The sequence below is a fragment of the Centroberyx gerrardi genome, chromosome 12, assembly GCF_048128805.1.
Source record: "Centroberyx gerrardi isolate f3 chromosome 12, fCenGer3.hap1.cur.20231027, whole genome shotgun sequence".
Taxonomy (NCBI): domain Eukaryota; kingdom Metazoa; phylum Chordata; class Actinopteri; order Beryciformes; family Berycidae; genus Centroberyx; species Centroberyx gerrardi.
This window is the reverse complement of record NC_136008.1, coordinates 2,894,678-2,909,466: the sequence shown is the minus strand read 5'-3', so window position 1 is coordinate 2,909,466 and position 14,789 is coordinate 2,894,678. Positions and strand designations below refer to the sequence as shown.

The 14,789-nt window shown below is 42.5% G+C and overlaps 1 protein-coding gene across 1 annotated transcript in view; it reads left to right on the top strand.

The window, feature by feature from the left end:
• LOC139923229 (N-acetylglucosamine-1-phosphodiester alpha-N-acetylglucosaminidase-like) overlaps nt 1-11,142 on the top strand; it is a 36,977-nt gene extending 25,835 nt beyond the window's left edge. The window contains exons 10-12 of the mRNA XM_071913953.2: nt 539-670; nt 6,031-6,112; nt 9,834-11,142. Of these exons, the coding sequence (XP_071770054.2) occupies nt 539-670; nt 6,031-6,112; nt 9,834-10,095 (476 nt within the window). The 3' untranslated portion in view covers nt 10,096-11,142. The remainder of the gene's footprint in view (nt 1-538; nt 671-6,030; nt 6,113-9,833) is intronic.
• The last annotated feature ends 3,647 nt before the right edge of the window (nt 11,143-14,789 follow it).

The following is a 14,789-nucleotide window of genomic DNA, read 5'->3' as shown; positions in this document are numbered from 1 at the left end:
ACTGATCTTAATTCTCAGAAACAGCATTTAAACCACAGGACACTTAAACTCCCCATTGAAACCCAAACTGATGAAATTCTCTCTTTTTTTTTAAGTGTTTTTGTGCAATTAAAATAAAAGTTCAGTCAGTTCAGTTCCATTCAGAACAATCTAGTCCAATTCAAATATGTTTTATTGGCATGACAAGAATCTTATGTTGCCAAAGCAAAGTAATGTGTCAACAACTCTCTCTCTCTCTCTCTCTCTCTCTCTCTCTCTCTCTCTCTGTCTGTCTCTTTCTCTCTCTCTCTCTCTGTCTCTCTCTCTCTCTCTCTCTTCCTCTCTCTGTCTGTCTCTCTCTCTGTCTCTGTCTCTCTCTCTCTCTCTCTCCCTCTCTCTCTCTCTCTCTCTCTCCTCTCTCTCTCTCTGTCTCGCTCTCTCTCTCTCTGTCTCTCTCTCTCTCTCTCCCTCTATCTCTCTCTCTCTGTCTGTCTGTCTCTCTCCCTCTCTCTGTCTCTCTCTCTCTCTCTCTCTCTCTCTCTCTCTCTCCCTCCCTCAGTGTGTCCTCTGGGTTTCTATGGTCGGTCCTGTGCTGAGGAGTGTCAGTGTGACGGTCAGTGTCCATGTGACCCGGTGACAGGAAACTGCACCGCCTCGTTCCAGGGAGAGGTCAACTATACCTTACACAGAGGTATTACACACACACACACACACACACACACACACACACCTTCAATCAGAGGACTTCAAGACATGGGGTTCAAGTCGGGAAGCATCTGCCCTGCTGTCCTTGACAGAGGTGGGGACTCGAGTCACAGTCTCAACTGCTTGAGACTTGACTTGATGCATGAAGAGAAGACTTGAGACTTGACTTGACTTGGGTTCTGGTGACTTGGGACTTGACTCTGACTTGTACTTTGATGACTTGAAAAGGTTTCTAAAGTCTTGACTTGAGATCTTGTGTTTGTGTAAATGACTTAGATTGAAAGTGATGAGATTTGTTCCAGCAGACGACTGAATTTAAATTCTGTTTTCTGAATTTGTAAGGAATGATTGAATTTATTGAAGTTGAAACAGATTCTAGAAATCAAACTCATGATGCTCTTACCAAGTTTTTATCCTATTAAAACCATATTGCATTGAAAAGTCCTAGATATTTAGTTTTCTTTAAGATATTAAATTGATACTGGACTCTTGATTTGTTCTGACTTGACTTGCTGTTCTACATTTAGACTTGAGACTTGACATTAATGACATGGGCTTGACTTCTTAATCTACATTTAGACTTGAGACTTGACTTGAGACTTGTGTGACGCTAAACCCCTATCAGCTCCAGGGCTGCTGCTCTGTAGCTGACCTTTGACCTCTCACTCATATGTAGGCACTTGCATATGCACACACACAAACATCATACACGTACCGGCTGATAAGGGCAAGAACGAGGCAGCAGAGTAGACTTAAAGCCTTAAAGCCCCAGTAAACTCCATTTTACTGAGTTTACTGTACATTGTTCATGTTAACACACACACACACACACACACGTCAGAGTCTAATGAGATCCAATAGCCATACACTGCCCGTCAAAAGTTTGGACACACCACATTTTTCTTTATTTTTACTATTTTCCACATTTTAGAATAATAGTAAAGACATCAAAATTATGAAATAACACAAATGGAATTATGCAGCGACTAAAAAAGTGTTAAACAAATCAAAACTATCTTATATTTTAGATTCTTTGCCTTGATGGAAAGACAAAGGCTTTGGAAAGAAATTCATACACAGGATCAACTTCACTATTTATATTTGTCTAAGAAACTAATTTGAAGCATTTAAGAGAATGAATAACAGAACATTCAGTCAGGTGGGTCCAGACTGGTGACTGGTAGTGTGTGTGTTTATAAAGTCTGTTGTCTTATAAAGTTTTATAAAGTGGTAAACGCGATTGTGAGGATTGCTGCTGAGTCTGCATGTCAAATATTACAAGGGCTGAACGAGTAAAAACGGCTAAAATTATGGTGCCAATTAATTTAGTAGATAATGTGATCACAGTTAATCACAATTATTAGTCTTGATTTTACGTTTTTGTCATCGTATATCAACACATTGTTCTGTCTGACCGGGCTGCTTTCTCTTTCTGTCTGGACCGCTGCTCTGTTGCATTTACATGACATGATTCTGTGTGTGTGTGTGTGTGTGTGTGTGTGTGTGTGTGTGTTAGGGATGTACCAATCCAATATCCAGCATCTTAATCGGGTCTGATCCTTGTGAGTTTTGATCTATCAGTATCAGCTACAGGCTGTTCGATCAACCTCCGGTCCATATACTTATTTATTCATGTAAGTTTCTGACCTCCGATCCATTTATGCAAATTGACAGAAAGTATTTGTGTCGTTCACCACTTACAGCAGTGCAGTGCCTGGTTTAAAAGCAGCTGGTCAGCAGTCCTGTCTGCAGTCTGGAGTAACTTTAAACTGGAGAGTCAAAGCTTTCAAACAGCTAATTATACTGTTATAGTGTTTGGGGGCAGCAGAGCTAATTATAATACTGCTCATTTAACCAGACACTAAGGAAACACAACGAGTTCTCACACACAGAGGATCAGCAGAAACCAACCAATAGAGAATACACTGTTTAATTATTTTAAAAAATAACCATTGTTACTTTGTATCAGCAGACATTCAATATTTAAGAACTTGGATAGAACGAAAGAAATATTAGATTGGGAAACCCATAGTGTGTGTGTGTGTGTGTGTGTGTGTGTGTGTGTGTGTGTGTGTGTGTCTGTGTGTGTCCATTTCACCCTCCTCCTCTCCCCCAGTCAGCTGCTCATGTACAGTATGTGTGTGTGTGTGTGTGTGTGTGTGTGTGTGTGTGTGTGTTACCATATTTAGGACATGTCTGTAGTGTGTTTACAACCACTAGCAGCATGTCAGGCATGTCATTCCCCCCCCCCCCCCCCCCCCCCCCCACACACACACACACACACACACTCTAATGTGATTACTGAAATTGGAACAGAAATGCCTTTCATTACTCTGTTGCAGGAGAAAGTTATGTGATTACACTAACGCTCTAATTTGTAACCTGTGAACTACTTGTGAACGTCTGAACAGAAACTTAGTAGTGCCCCCCACCACACACACACACACACACACACACACACACACACACACACACGAAAAACAGAAACAGAGATAGGACAGTCAGTGATAACTCATGACAACGTCTGACTGTCCTATCTCTGTTTCTGTTTTTCATCACTGGCCTTCTTCAAGCTTGACCACACACACACACACACACACACACACACACACACACACACCCCTCCCCCCCACACACACACACACACAGTCAGTCAACTGGTTGGCTGGTTGACTGACTGAGTCCTTGTGTGTTAACATCAGTGTTGTGTAAAGCTGGAGGAGTTTCTCTGTTTGTGCGTCTGTTGATACCAACTTCTCTGTCAGCTGCACAGAAATAGGAACCTGCTGGTCTCACTGGTCTAAGTGTGTGTGTGTGTGTGTGTGTGTGTGTGTGTGTCAGACTGTGAGAGACACAGAGAGAGTGTGTGTGTGTGTGCATGTGGGTCAGACTGTGTGAAACTGTGGGTGAGAGAGTGTGTGTGTGTGTGTGTATCAGATTGTGTGTTAGACTGTGAGTGTTTGCATGTGAGAAACAGTGTGTGTGTGTGTCAGAGTGGTTTAGAGTGTGTGTGTGTGTGTTTCAGATTGTGTGTCAGCCTCTGTTTATGTGAGAGAAAGACAGTGTGTGTGTGTGTTTGTCAGCGTATGTGTCACGCTATGACAGAGTGTGTGCATGAGTGTGTGTGTGTTGAGACAGAGACGGAGTGTGTGTGCATTCAGCAAATGCTTCAGTATTTGCATGGAGCAGAAGTGAACACACAGCCTGGTCTTTGTTGCTGCCTGGTCAAACAGTTCAGCGCCGGATCGACCCGACTGGGAACTTGCACATCAGTTCTCAACCCAGCAACACGCACCGGTCATGAGCTGGTCCAATACTTTTAATAGTGTGTGTAGAGGTGAGTGCAGCTTGTCGGAGCACAGGTGTTCACTCACTGTCCAAAATATCTGAAGCTGCAGGTTTTGCTTAACGAACATGTGACGGCTCTTTTTTGTTTTATGGGAAAAAAACTGGAGTTCCAATTATTTTGGCCAGTGAGTGTGTACAGCAGGTGTCAGTGAGTGTGTTTATTCTAGCAATAAAACCTGGGGGGGGGGATCTATACTGCGACGGTGGTTACCATGGTGATGAGGCTCGGTACCAGGTACAGCAGAGTACCACCAGCAGCACTCCATTCAAAGCTGTGTGTGTGGTGTTAGCAAAAACACTCTCAATCCATTTTCATTTCCCAGCATCTCTCTGAGCCTTACCAAGAACAGGCCGTTTCTGTCGCCGTGTCTTTAAGGCTCATTAATATTAACGACCCCTCTGTTCCGATTGGCTAACCGTTTCGAGAGTGAAACGTGAGACGCCGCGGCCCGGCGGCTACAGGTAGGGAAAACTCTCCGGTAATAAACGATGACGACCGCTCGACCGCTTTGAAAAAAACACTTTGTTAGTCTATTATTTCTTACAGAAATGATAATGAGCGAACCTTTGTGACGCCACAAAGTTACGGAAGTCCAAACGGCTCGTTTAGAGGCTCGCTTTTCTAATATGGATTGTGTGGATTTAGTTTTGATACTTTCACCATGTTTAGATAGACCATCCAACTCCTTTATCATCACAGAGGAGAGGGAGTCCTGCTTTACACCATGTGGGACCTTTAATCATAGGAAACAACATCCTCAAAGGTATTAATGGCTTTTATACAACAGTTACCAACATGTATGTACTGACTGAAAGGTTTTCTTCAAAATACTGTAAGTACATAAGAATAAAAAAACAAGAAAAATCATGAAGTAGCTAGCCGGGCTTTATGGGAATCATCAGCACATCTTTGACCAGTCAGAGTCTTTTTATAAATGAATGGGCCTAAATACTCAGGTTTTTGTTTGGGAACTTGCACTTGTAAACATCTTGCCCTGTTTACAATAATCTTCATAAGCTCTTTTCACCATTATAAGAAAATCCAATAAGCCTGGGATGTACCGATGTTAGCCAGGATACTGAGGCATGTAAACAAAACATGTTCTGTTTATCCGTGTCATTATGTATATTTGTGATCAGAATATGAAGACGCTTATAAAGAGCTTATCCTGAGGCAGAGCTTAAACCAGGATGAGCTGTTTGTAATACTTTGTGCATGTATGATGCTTTTCTGTCAGTATTAAACAGATACTAGTGGGAAGAGCTGGTGTGGCTCCTGCTGTTATGAGACTATTGTAAACCTGATTCATATGGAGCCTCTACTGTGCCAACCTAAATATTGTAAATGTACAGCCTAAATGTAACATATATATTGAAGTGAGGTGCTATTTTGCTAAAAGTTGAGTTCTTATTATTATTAATTTATAGCACTTGGAGCTACATCTGCACAATTAATCGGAAAAATACGAAAATCCCAATATGAACTATCTCAATTTACAAATCTTCTGTTGATGAGCCCAGTTTCTGGCCCTAAATCTGGCCTTAAATTGCACATTGAAAAAAAATAAATAAATAAATCATTGTATTCGGACAGAACAAATCTTAAGCAACATCTCAACTTTTTATTAAAAATGTTTATTTGCTAAAAAAAAATCAAAAATATTGAAAAATCTGTCATATCGTATGTTATATTACAATTGCACTGTTCTGCAAAATAATCGCAATATGATTATTTGTCAGTATTGTGCAGCCTTACTTGGAGCTCTGAGCACTAAAAACATGTAAAGATCTCAGTAACATCCCACAGACCCTCCTGCTCTGAAAATATCCGGATAAAGAAGAGACACACAGTCTAAATAATTTTTCAGTGTTGGTTGGTTTATCTGTGTTTTGGGACAGCACCACTATCCTGTCAGTTTCAGCTCAAAGTCTTTTTCTGATGATGATGACGATGATGATGATGATGATAATAGAGGTCTTCTGTTCTTCTCTCCACAGCTGGACACTGTCTGGCCAACCAGATGTTTACAGTATGGAGACAAGAGGAGGAGACTCACAGAGTGGAGCCTCATCTAGCAGAGTAAGTGTCAAAGGTGGAGTCAGGTGACCCCTTCACCTCTGACCCTCGACCTCCACCGTCCAGCTCTCATGTCTTCTCTTTAAAGAGTCTCACACAAAAATGTTCACATTTTACAACTGAGGCATTTAGCAGAACATCATAACAGAATGTAAAGCTCTGTGTAGCTCTGGTAGTGTCTTGGGTTGTGTCTCTTCCTCCATGATAAAACCCCCAAATCAGTGATTCTGTGATCTGTTGCTCCGGTAGAGCAGACTGGAGAATTGTGTTTTTTTTCTCTCTCCATTCACTGCCGTTGTCTGGAGGAACAGTCTGAAAATCACTTCTAGCACATAAAGGAACGCTGACAAAGCAGATAATATATAAAAATGACAATATATAAAAAACTAGTCAAGCTGCTGAATTGTTTTCAGGTGAATCTCTTGTGTAACACTGAAATCCGGTCAGAGGAAACATGCTGATTTGAACAAAGAAAATAATACGTTTATCAATAATTGTAAATAGGTGGAAAAAAAGTGAGAAACTCATTTTTTATATATTGGCAGAATCTGCTTTGTCAAAGTCCTGTCTCCCATCTTTTTTCACCTATTTACAATTATTGATAAATGCTACACAACCCAATGTACAACCAAAGTTCATCACCAACATTACACACAACCAATATTATGTAGATGAAGGGTCAGAGGTCACAGCACCCGGACAACAGGTGGAACAAATATTCCTATTCAAATAAGGACGAGCATGTGTGATAGTGAGAAAACAAGAGCCAAGGAGTAAAAGGTAGAAAGGATTATTTTGTTTCTCGTGTCTCCAGTTCTGCCATTTAGTAATTTACAGCTGACCTTCACATGTAGAAAATGTGCCGTGACCCGAGGTCCGACCCGAGTGGGCTGCAACCCACTAATTCATTAAAAAATCAATTCTTAAATATGTAAAATTCATTGATATATATATAGGTTGGGGTTCAAAAGCATTTTACTGAATCTGAATCCGGTGTCGAATCTGCTTATCGAATCCAAATCCTTTTGAATCCCTTATCGAACCTTTTTACATCATTTGCTGAAAGGGACAAAGAAAATCTCATAAACACAGAACTTTTACTGACTTTTACGCTAAAAGCTTTTCCTTCACACTTGTGCCTTCTCCCTTCAGTCGACAGGACCGGGCCACAAATATTAGATTTCGCCGTTTTCTCATGTAATTTTAAGAAGTGTGCCCACGCTTTTCAACGCTTGTGTCGATCCGCCATGATGACAAACACACTGGGAATTGGGGAATCGATAAGAGGATTCGTTCGAGATTTACAAATCGGGGTATTTTGCTAACTTGGAACCAGGGGAACGGAAACCCAACCCCTAGAGGTACAGGGGTCTCGGCGGGATGCTGCCAAACCTCAAACACACAACTTTACGAAGACACAGCCATGCCGCATTTCACAGTTTGATGTTAAAAATCGAACAAGGTGTAATCGTATCTCCATGTTGCAGCTCCGTCCTCTGCTCTGTTTAACGGGCTCCAATTAATGTCCGCGACAACAACAACAAAACAACCACAGCCAGCGTTTGGCAGCCAGCTCAGATCCTCCTTCACATGTAAACAAGGCTGAGACTCTGAGGACTGGGTGCATTCATTAGCCTCCTTACCTTTCACATGCAAGTTAGGGATTGTTGGCTGTTGCTATGGTTTCTGGCAAGCGCTTTGTGAAGAGGCTCTCCGGCCACAGATGGAGGAAAGTACAGTTTTTTTTTTTGCTTCTTCTCTCTTCACCTCATCTTTTTTAACCCGTTATTTAACCGGGCAAGTCGGGTAGGAACAGGTTTATTTACAGCAGCGTCCAGCGGGAGCGGCTGTGAGGGAAGGGAGGGTTTCACATTCAGACGCTCATTCCTAGGAGCTGCTTGGGATTTTGGCTTTTGGCTCTGTGCTTTGCTCACAGGCTGTTTTACCCCATCCTGACATTCCCAGCTGGTCTGGGGATTCAAACTCACGCCCCCCCCCCCAGTCACAATCTGGCTTCTCTAACCTCTCATCTGCAGCCAGACCCTTTCTCATCTTGCTTATCTTTCTCTTCTACAATACTGGACCCGTCTGTTTTTATCCTGTAAGCTCTCCTTTATCTCCTTCACCGTGTTCTTCCTCATTTCATCTGTTTCTTTTCTTCTCTGTCCAGCATCTTCTTCATCTATCTGTCGTACGTCGTATTCGGATGGGGTTCGTTTTCAGGACGGTGGGTCTTGTTTGTAAATTTGTGAGTAAATTTGCACATAAAAAACATTCAGACTAAAAACGCAGGTCAGATTCATCAAACATTCAGAAGCATCTGTTTTCAGTCGTATTCACGTGCGTATGTTGATGAATCCCAATCACTTGTAAATGTGAAGCGGGTTGATGGGGCCCTAATTATCATGAATTAACATAATGGCGCCGCCTCAGCAACGCCACATTAGGCAGCACAGTAGGAACACCCACATTCATAATCTTCTGGACCAAAATAGCATTGAAGAAAGTGAAAAAGAAGAACTTCAGCGATGCAGAAATTGAGATAATACTCAGCACCGTTGGAAAAAAACCCAAATACTCTTCTGCAGCAGAAGCAGTGGCATTAGGGCCCCATACAAAGATGACAGATAGAAGAAAATCACAGAGCAGGTGAACACTGTTACTCCAAAACAACTGAAGTCAGTGGGGACCGGTTCTTTACAGCTCCAAAAAGGACAAAAAATGAGCATAAAGTTCCTCTATACAGCTCTTGCAGCATAAAACAAGTCTTCTGAAGCCAAGCAATCACACTGAGAGTCAAAAAGACCGATATTTACACCATTATTTAGTGCCGTTGTTTTTGAAAACGTTCACACCTAGATTCAATTTCTATAAAAACTGCTTGTTAGCATGGTTAGCGCTCCTTATTGAAACCAAGGAACTCGGCTAGCGTCAGATGTCAAGGTTTCCCTGTTATCGGACCTGCTGTCTCCTTACCTTCTCCCTACATCAGTCTGTCCTCCCATTTATTTCTTCCTCTCATCCGTGTCTCAGCATCACAGTGATAACTCACCTGCCTTGATATCTTTACACCATGAGAACCACAACTGACATCAGACTCCGGGCTTCACTGTGACGTCCTCCATGACTTCAGCTATGCTTTATAGGATTGTAAAGTAGTGATGGGATGATACACGATACGATTTGATATGCGATATGAGGTTCAGGATTCAATACAGTCACGATACGATGTAATAAATAAAAGTTCAGTGACAACAAAGTCTGACTGTGCAGAATTTCTGAGACACAAATCTTTCTAGTGATGCCATTGGCTGCTAGAATGTAAACAACAATTTAAAGATGTCATTACAAAGTGACAATAATATAATTTGGATGGAGAGCTTGTGAAACTGTGACGGTCAAGAGTCTCATTAGTGATTACTACAGCAGAATAACATGGAGCTGATATGACCATTCATGTTCCTGACAGCAGAATAACATGGAGCTGATATCACCATTCATGTTCCTGACAGCAGAATAACATGGAGCTGATATCACCATTCATGTTCCTGACAGCAGAATAACATGGAGCTGATATCACCATTCATGTTCCTGACAGCAGAATAACATGGAGCTGATATCACCATTCATGTTCCTGACCCTCCAGACGGATTGTCACATGTTTGCATCCCCATTGTGAAGTCATCAAATACTAAAATCCAAACTCCTCCCCCTCTCTCTGCAGGCGGAGCTGGCTGATCCTCACCGTCACCCTGGCCTGTCTGCTGGCGCTCAGCGTGGCGGCTCACCTCCTGCGGGCGTGTCGCGGCTGGCGGGCGGCGGCGGCGGCTCACTTCTCCGAGCGCCGCGACTACTCCTACGTTCCGCTGAGCGACATCAACGGAGACGCCGGAGCCGACGCTCAGAGGTCACGACGGAGCGGGAAAGGGGATTTCGAACGGGACGACTCGGACTCTCAGGACGAGATCTGGTCTCCGGCGCGCTGAGGGAGGAACCGGCGGGCGGGACGCGATTCTTATCTTCTAATCTTGAGAAATTTGGATTGAAAAACCTGCTGAAATAGGAAGAATAAGAAGGAGGTTTTTGTTACACCCTTTATACTGTGCTGTCAGTCTTTTGATAGAGCATCACCGACTGTCCGCAAGGTGTTTTCATAAGAAGCTTTTGGCAGCTAGTCGGGCGTCGGCTCACAGGAGCGGCGGACAGTTTTGTTTACAGGCCTTTGAGTCTCCTGATGAAAGGAAGTCCTTTTAAGGCGAACGCAAACAGAGGAGAGGCGTCCGAGCTTTATTGTGTCTGCGGCCTTGATGTTTCCATTCCAGCTCCACCGATACCAGACGGGCAGGATGAGGTTTTCAGCTTGTTGCCATGTAAACAGATGAGGGACGAACTTTGAACCCTAACCAGGAGGATCCTGGCTTTCAGAACAACCAAACCCTCCTGTGGTTACGGAGCTTTTTATCAGATGATTTGATGTGAACACGCAGGTTTTTAGACGCTGTTTTCTGATTATGCACTGAGCTTCATGTTATTATTTGAATGTAAAATGACTGTGAGGTTAAGGTGCAGACTATCAGCTTTAATCTGGGCGGAGAGGTCGTTTTCAGCCATGTCAGATAAACAGTTAAAGAAGTACACATCTTTTTCTTCATGGTTCCTTCATTTCAGGACGCCACGATTATTTGGACAGATTAAAATTTAAATCAAAATCTGTAGAAAGTTTCCATTTTTGTATGTAGTCAAGAATTCTTCTTACTGTGCAATTTGTAAAGATCTGCAGCTGATAAACGGCACCAGATATCAAGAGTCTTTCATCCAGTTTTTATACACATCAGTTGTATCTTAAATGACTCTGAATCACAGTCCCAGTTATCAAACCAGCCTCGAATCTTCATCCTCCTGCTACAGAACTTAAAGGATAAGGCCGGTGTTTTTTAATGCATTTCTTACCGTCAACAAATCCTATGGAAATAACAAAATCAACAATGCGTTTGCTCTCCTCCCGTTACTTTCTGACTTCCCACGTTCCGTTTTTAGCCGTCAACCAGGAAGTCATTGGCTCCAATTGGAAGCTAAAAACCTTTAAATACAGCTCACAAAGACATAGTTTACATTTTAAAAATCGCTAACTGTTACCATGAAAAGTCAGGCTGTTGTAGTTATTACCAAATCAAATTCAAATGGGAACAAATTCTTCATTACGCCGGGGACTATTTTCTGTGCTACGGAACTACTTTCCTGAGATGGAAAACGTGTTTACGGTCGGCTTATTAAGTCGTTTGAGGAAAAAGTCGGCCGGCCCGGTGCATCGTGATGATGAAATATATATATATTTTAATCGTTTTTTTAATACAGTGGAGTTCTATGGCTGCTGGGACATGAGGCTGCACTGGGCACCGGCTACATGGACGTGACTTGTCAGCAAAACAAATTCATTGCTGATTTTGTTATTTTCATAGGATTTGTTGACAGTAAGAAATGCATTAAAAACACCGGCCTTATCCTTTAAAGAGGTTGATGGTAGTTTCTCTCAAATAATTTCCCTGTTGAACTCTTTGGACATTTACCAGGATCTGATTTGACTGTCCCTTTTGTTATTATTATTATTATTATTATTATTGTTATTATTATCAGGATTAGGGATGCACCAATTCCACTTTTTCAACGCCGATACCGATTACAAGTATAAAAGTTTAAGTATCGGCCGATACTGAGTACTGAGTTCCGATCCATTACTTTTACTGAACAGTGCAGGCTTACTTCCTTAGTTTGGGGTCAATGGACAAAATTATTGAGATAAAATCCTTGTTTTTCCCACTGTTTGAGAAATACAGGCTTCTATGTGCCACAAACGCATAAAATCAAGACAGTTTGCTTTTATTTCTTACATGTTACTCATGGGTTTCGGTATGAGATTTTAGTCTTGGGTAAAATCTCCGATACCGATATTCCATTTTAGCCTGGTATCGGCATCGGTGCATCCCTAATCAGGATAGTGTTTGTTCAGCTTTACATCTTATGATATTGGAACAGTACAGGCAAAGGAAACGGTACATTCCCTAAAGTTGTGTAGTGCCAAAATATTTTCTTTTAACAGCTTTAATAGCTTTCAGTGAAGCTTTCTGCAACCTTATCTCCTCTTCAGAAAACAGCAGCCAGTGTTCATCATGTCTTTGTCTCCCACTTTGTTCTAGTTTGCCCTCATGTGTTCCACAGTAAAGCATCAGTCGTTAGTCAGTGGTAATGTGTGTCGTACAGAACAGGTTGGAGATATCTTGATGTGTTTGTGTCTCACTTATCTCACTTCCCAGAAGAAGTGGAGGAAATGTCGGGCCTTCCTTTGCACTTTCATCGAGTCTGAAGTTCATCGGTTGTGTGACTGGATGACTGGAGTGTTTAAAGGGTTGTGCATAAGGTGTTGGGGTAGTTTGTGGGTTGTTTGTTTACGTACATTTGTGACCAATGGGATGCGTTTCGTACCAGTTTACATTCGGTTCATTCCACAACTGGCATTCACTCTCAAACACGACGTAGAATTCAATCATTGGATCACTTTTTTGTCATAATGTTTGTTTGGTACTGTTTCCTGCAGTTGGGTAAAAAAAAAAAACACGTAACTGCAACTTTGGTGTTTTTCTATTTCATATGTGAAAGTTTCCATGTTCACTTTTGTACTGGGTGAGTTTCACGACTCTTGGGCTTTGTTAAAACTCCTTGTATGATTGCAGAAATACATGGCTGTCTGTAAAATGAAAATACGCATTCTTTTCTCCCTCAGTGAAAAACTTAATTTGGCAGATACATGTTTTTTTCTTACATGTGTTTTTTAGCTTTATATTACCGCCTTGCAGTGTCCACCCCTCTCTCAGTTCAGTGCAGCAGTTATTTGTGTCTGCTGTGATATCGTCGCTCTCCTCGGAGACTCGGGCCGCTCTGACACCCGGGTCGGGTCGGGTCGGCTGAGGTTGAGGTTTCACCCTCCGCTCGCCGCGCCTGGTGGTTTATTTCTGTCCCCCGGCAGTTCGGCGGAGCGCTCTGCTGACCTCTGACCTCTGACCTCTGACCTCAGCCACGGACTGTGAACCGTTCGCTCTTGATGGCTGGATGTGAAAACCACACACTCAACTGAATTTTCCTCTTTGATAGTTTCCGTGACATTTTCTGTTATTTGAATGTTCGGTGGGTGAGACTGCGGACGGCTGATGTGTGAATGTTTTCTTCTTGTTGTGGCTCATTGGGACCGACTGGATGCTGGATTCAAGCCAGAAGCGGGGCAGGATAGCCTTGATTTCTGTAGATAAACAGAGAATGATGTTAGAGCTAATATAAGAACCTTTATTGTGTGTTTACTTTTTACTTTTATTGTTACTGAAGCGTACGTCAAGGTGATTTTCTGGGCAACAAAAGAGTGAGAGCAGAGAGGAGGGAACACACTGCATGGAGCTCTACACACACAATGTAGACTAAATTTCAATTAAATTTAAATTTAATGAACGGAATAAACTTCTCCAATCTGCAGCTGGTTAATCCCTCCATCTATACATTGTTTATTTCTGTTTGAACTTTGTCTCAATAAATCTGAGAAGACACGAGTCTGGAAAATTACCCGGCTGCCTGAATCTTTCTTTTCTTCTTTTTTTCAGTTTGGCGGATCAGTTTCAGGTTGTTTGTCCTGTGTGTATGTAAATGGGTCGGACGGGTTCGGTTGGGACGTGTTTGTGTGTCAGATCCTGCGTGTCACCGGTGTGCCGGCTGTTTTCCAGAAGAGCGGCGAGCGGCTGATGCAATATTTGTAAACGTTGAAGTATTTTACTGGTCTGTGGTAAAGAAATGTCTCCCAGCAGGTTCTGTCAGAGAAGAAGAAGAAGAAGAAGAAGGATCCTTATCAGTCTGAAGTGAACGATGTAGTATTTCTTACCTTAAGGGCAAACCAGCCGGCTGAATGTGTCCAGTGTTGTTTCTCTGGGTGTGTTTACATGTTCACTAATAATTCAGCTCACAAGCAGCTCGTTTATTGGACAGTTTTGGTCACCTGTCATCCTGCCAGCTTGGAGAGTTTAGAGTCAAAACAAATTCCACTTCCTTTAGCTAACATGATGTTCTTGTCTGTCTCTTCTTCTGTGGTGTTCATACCAGTTCAGAACACATGAAGAAACAGCTGAATATGAGCATCAGTCCAGACTTCATTTTGTTCTGCTGGGCTTTCCGAGCATGAGGAACCGCAACCGTCTCCTTCTACCCATAATCCCTTGCGTTTCGGGGTGGTTTCCTGTAGTTGGAGTTGCAGTTCTCTGGTTAGAGGACTGAGACTCTCGGTGCCGTTATTTGGTGCCACCAGAGTTCAAAGGTCATCGCTCTCACCTGGACAAACCAACTGAACTGAGGGAGGAAACACTGCAGAGTTCAGAGAAACCGATCAGCCCGACCGTCTCCTTCTACCCATAATCCCTTGCGTTTTGGGGTTTGTTTCCTATCTTGCCTGGTGTGCAGCCCCCATGAGTCTCAGTCTTTTAGTTTACTCTTAAACTAACCCAACTGTCAGATAAATCCGAGTTACTGGGGGAAATCACATCACTTTGAATCATTTAAAGGCCTTAATCTGATTCATCACAGTAAGTGGAGTATTGTGAGCTGCTGCTGCCAGGAGGAGAGCTGTGGAGCTCGGTAACATGCAGGCAGA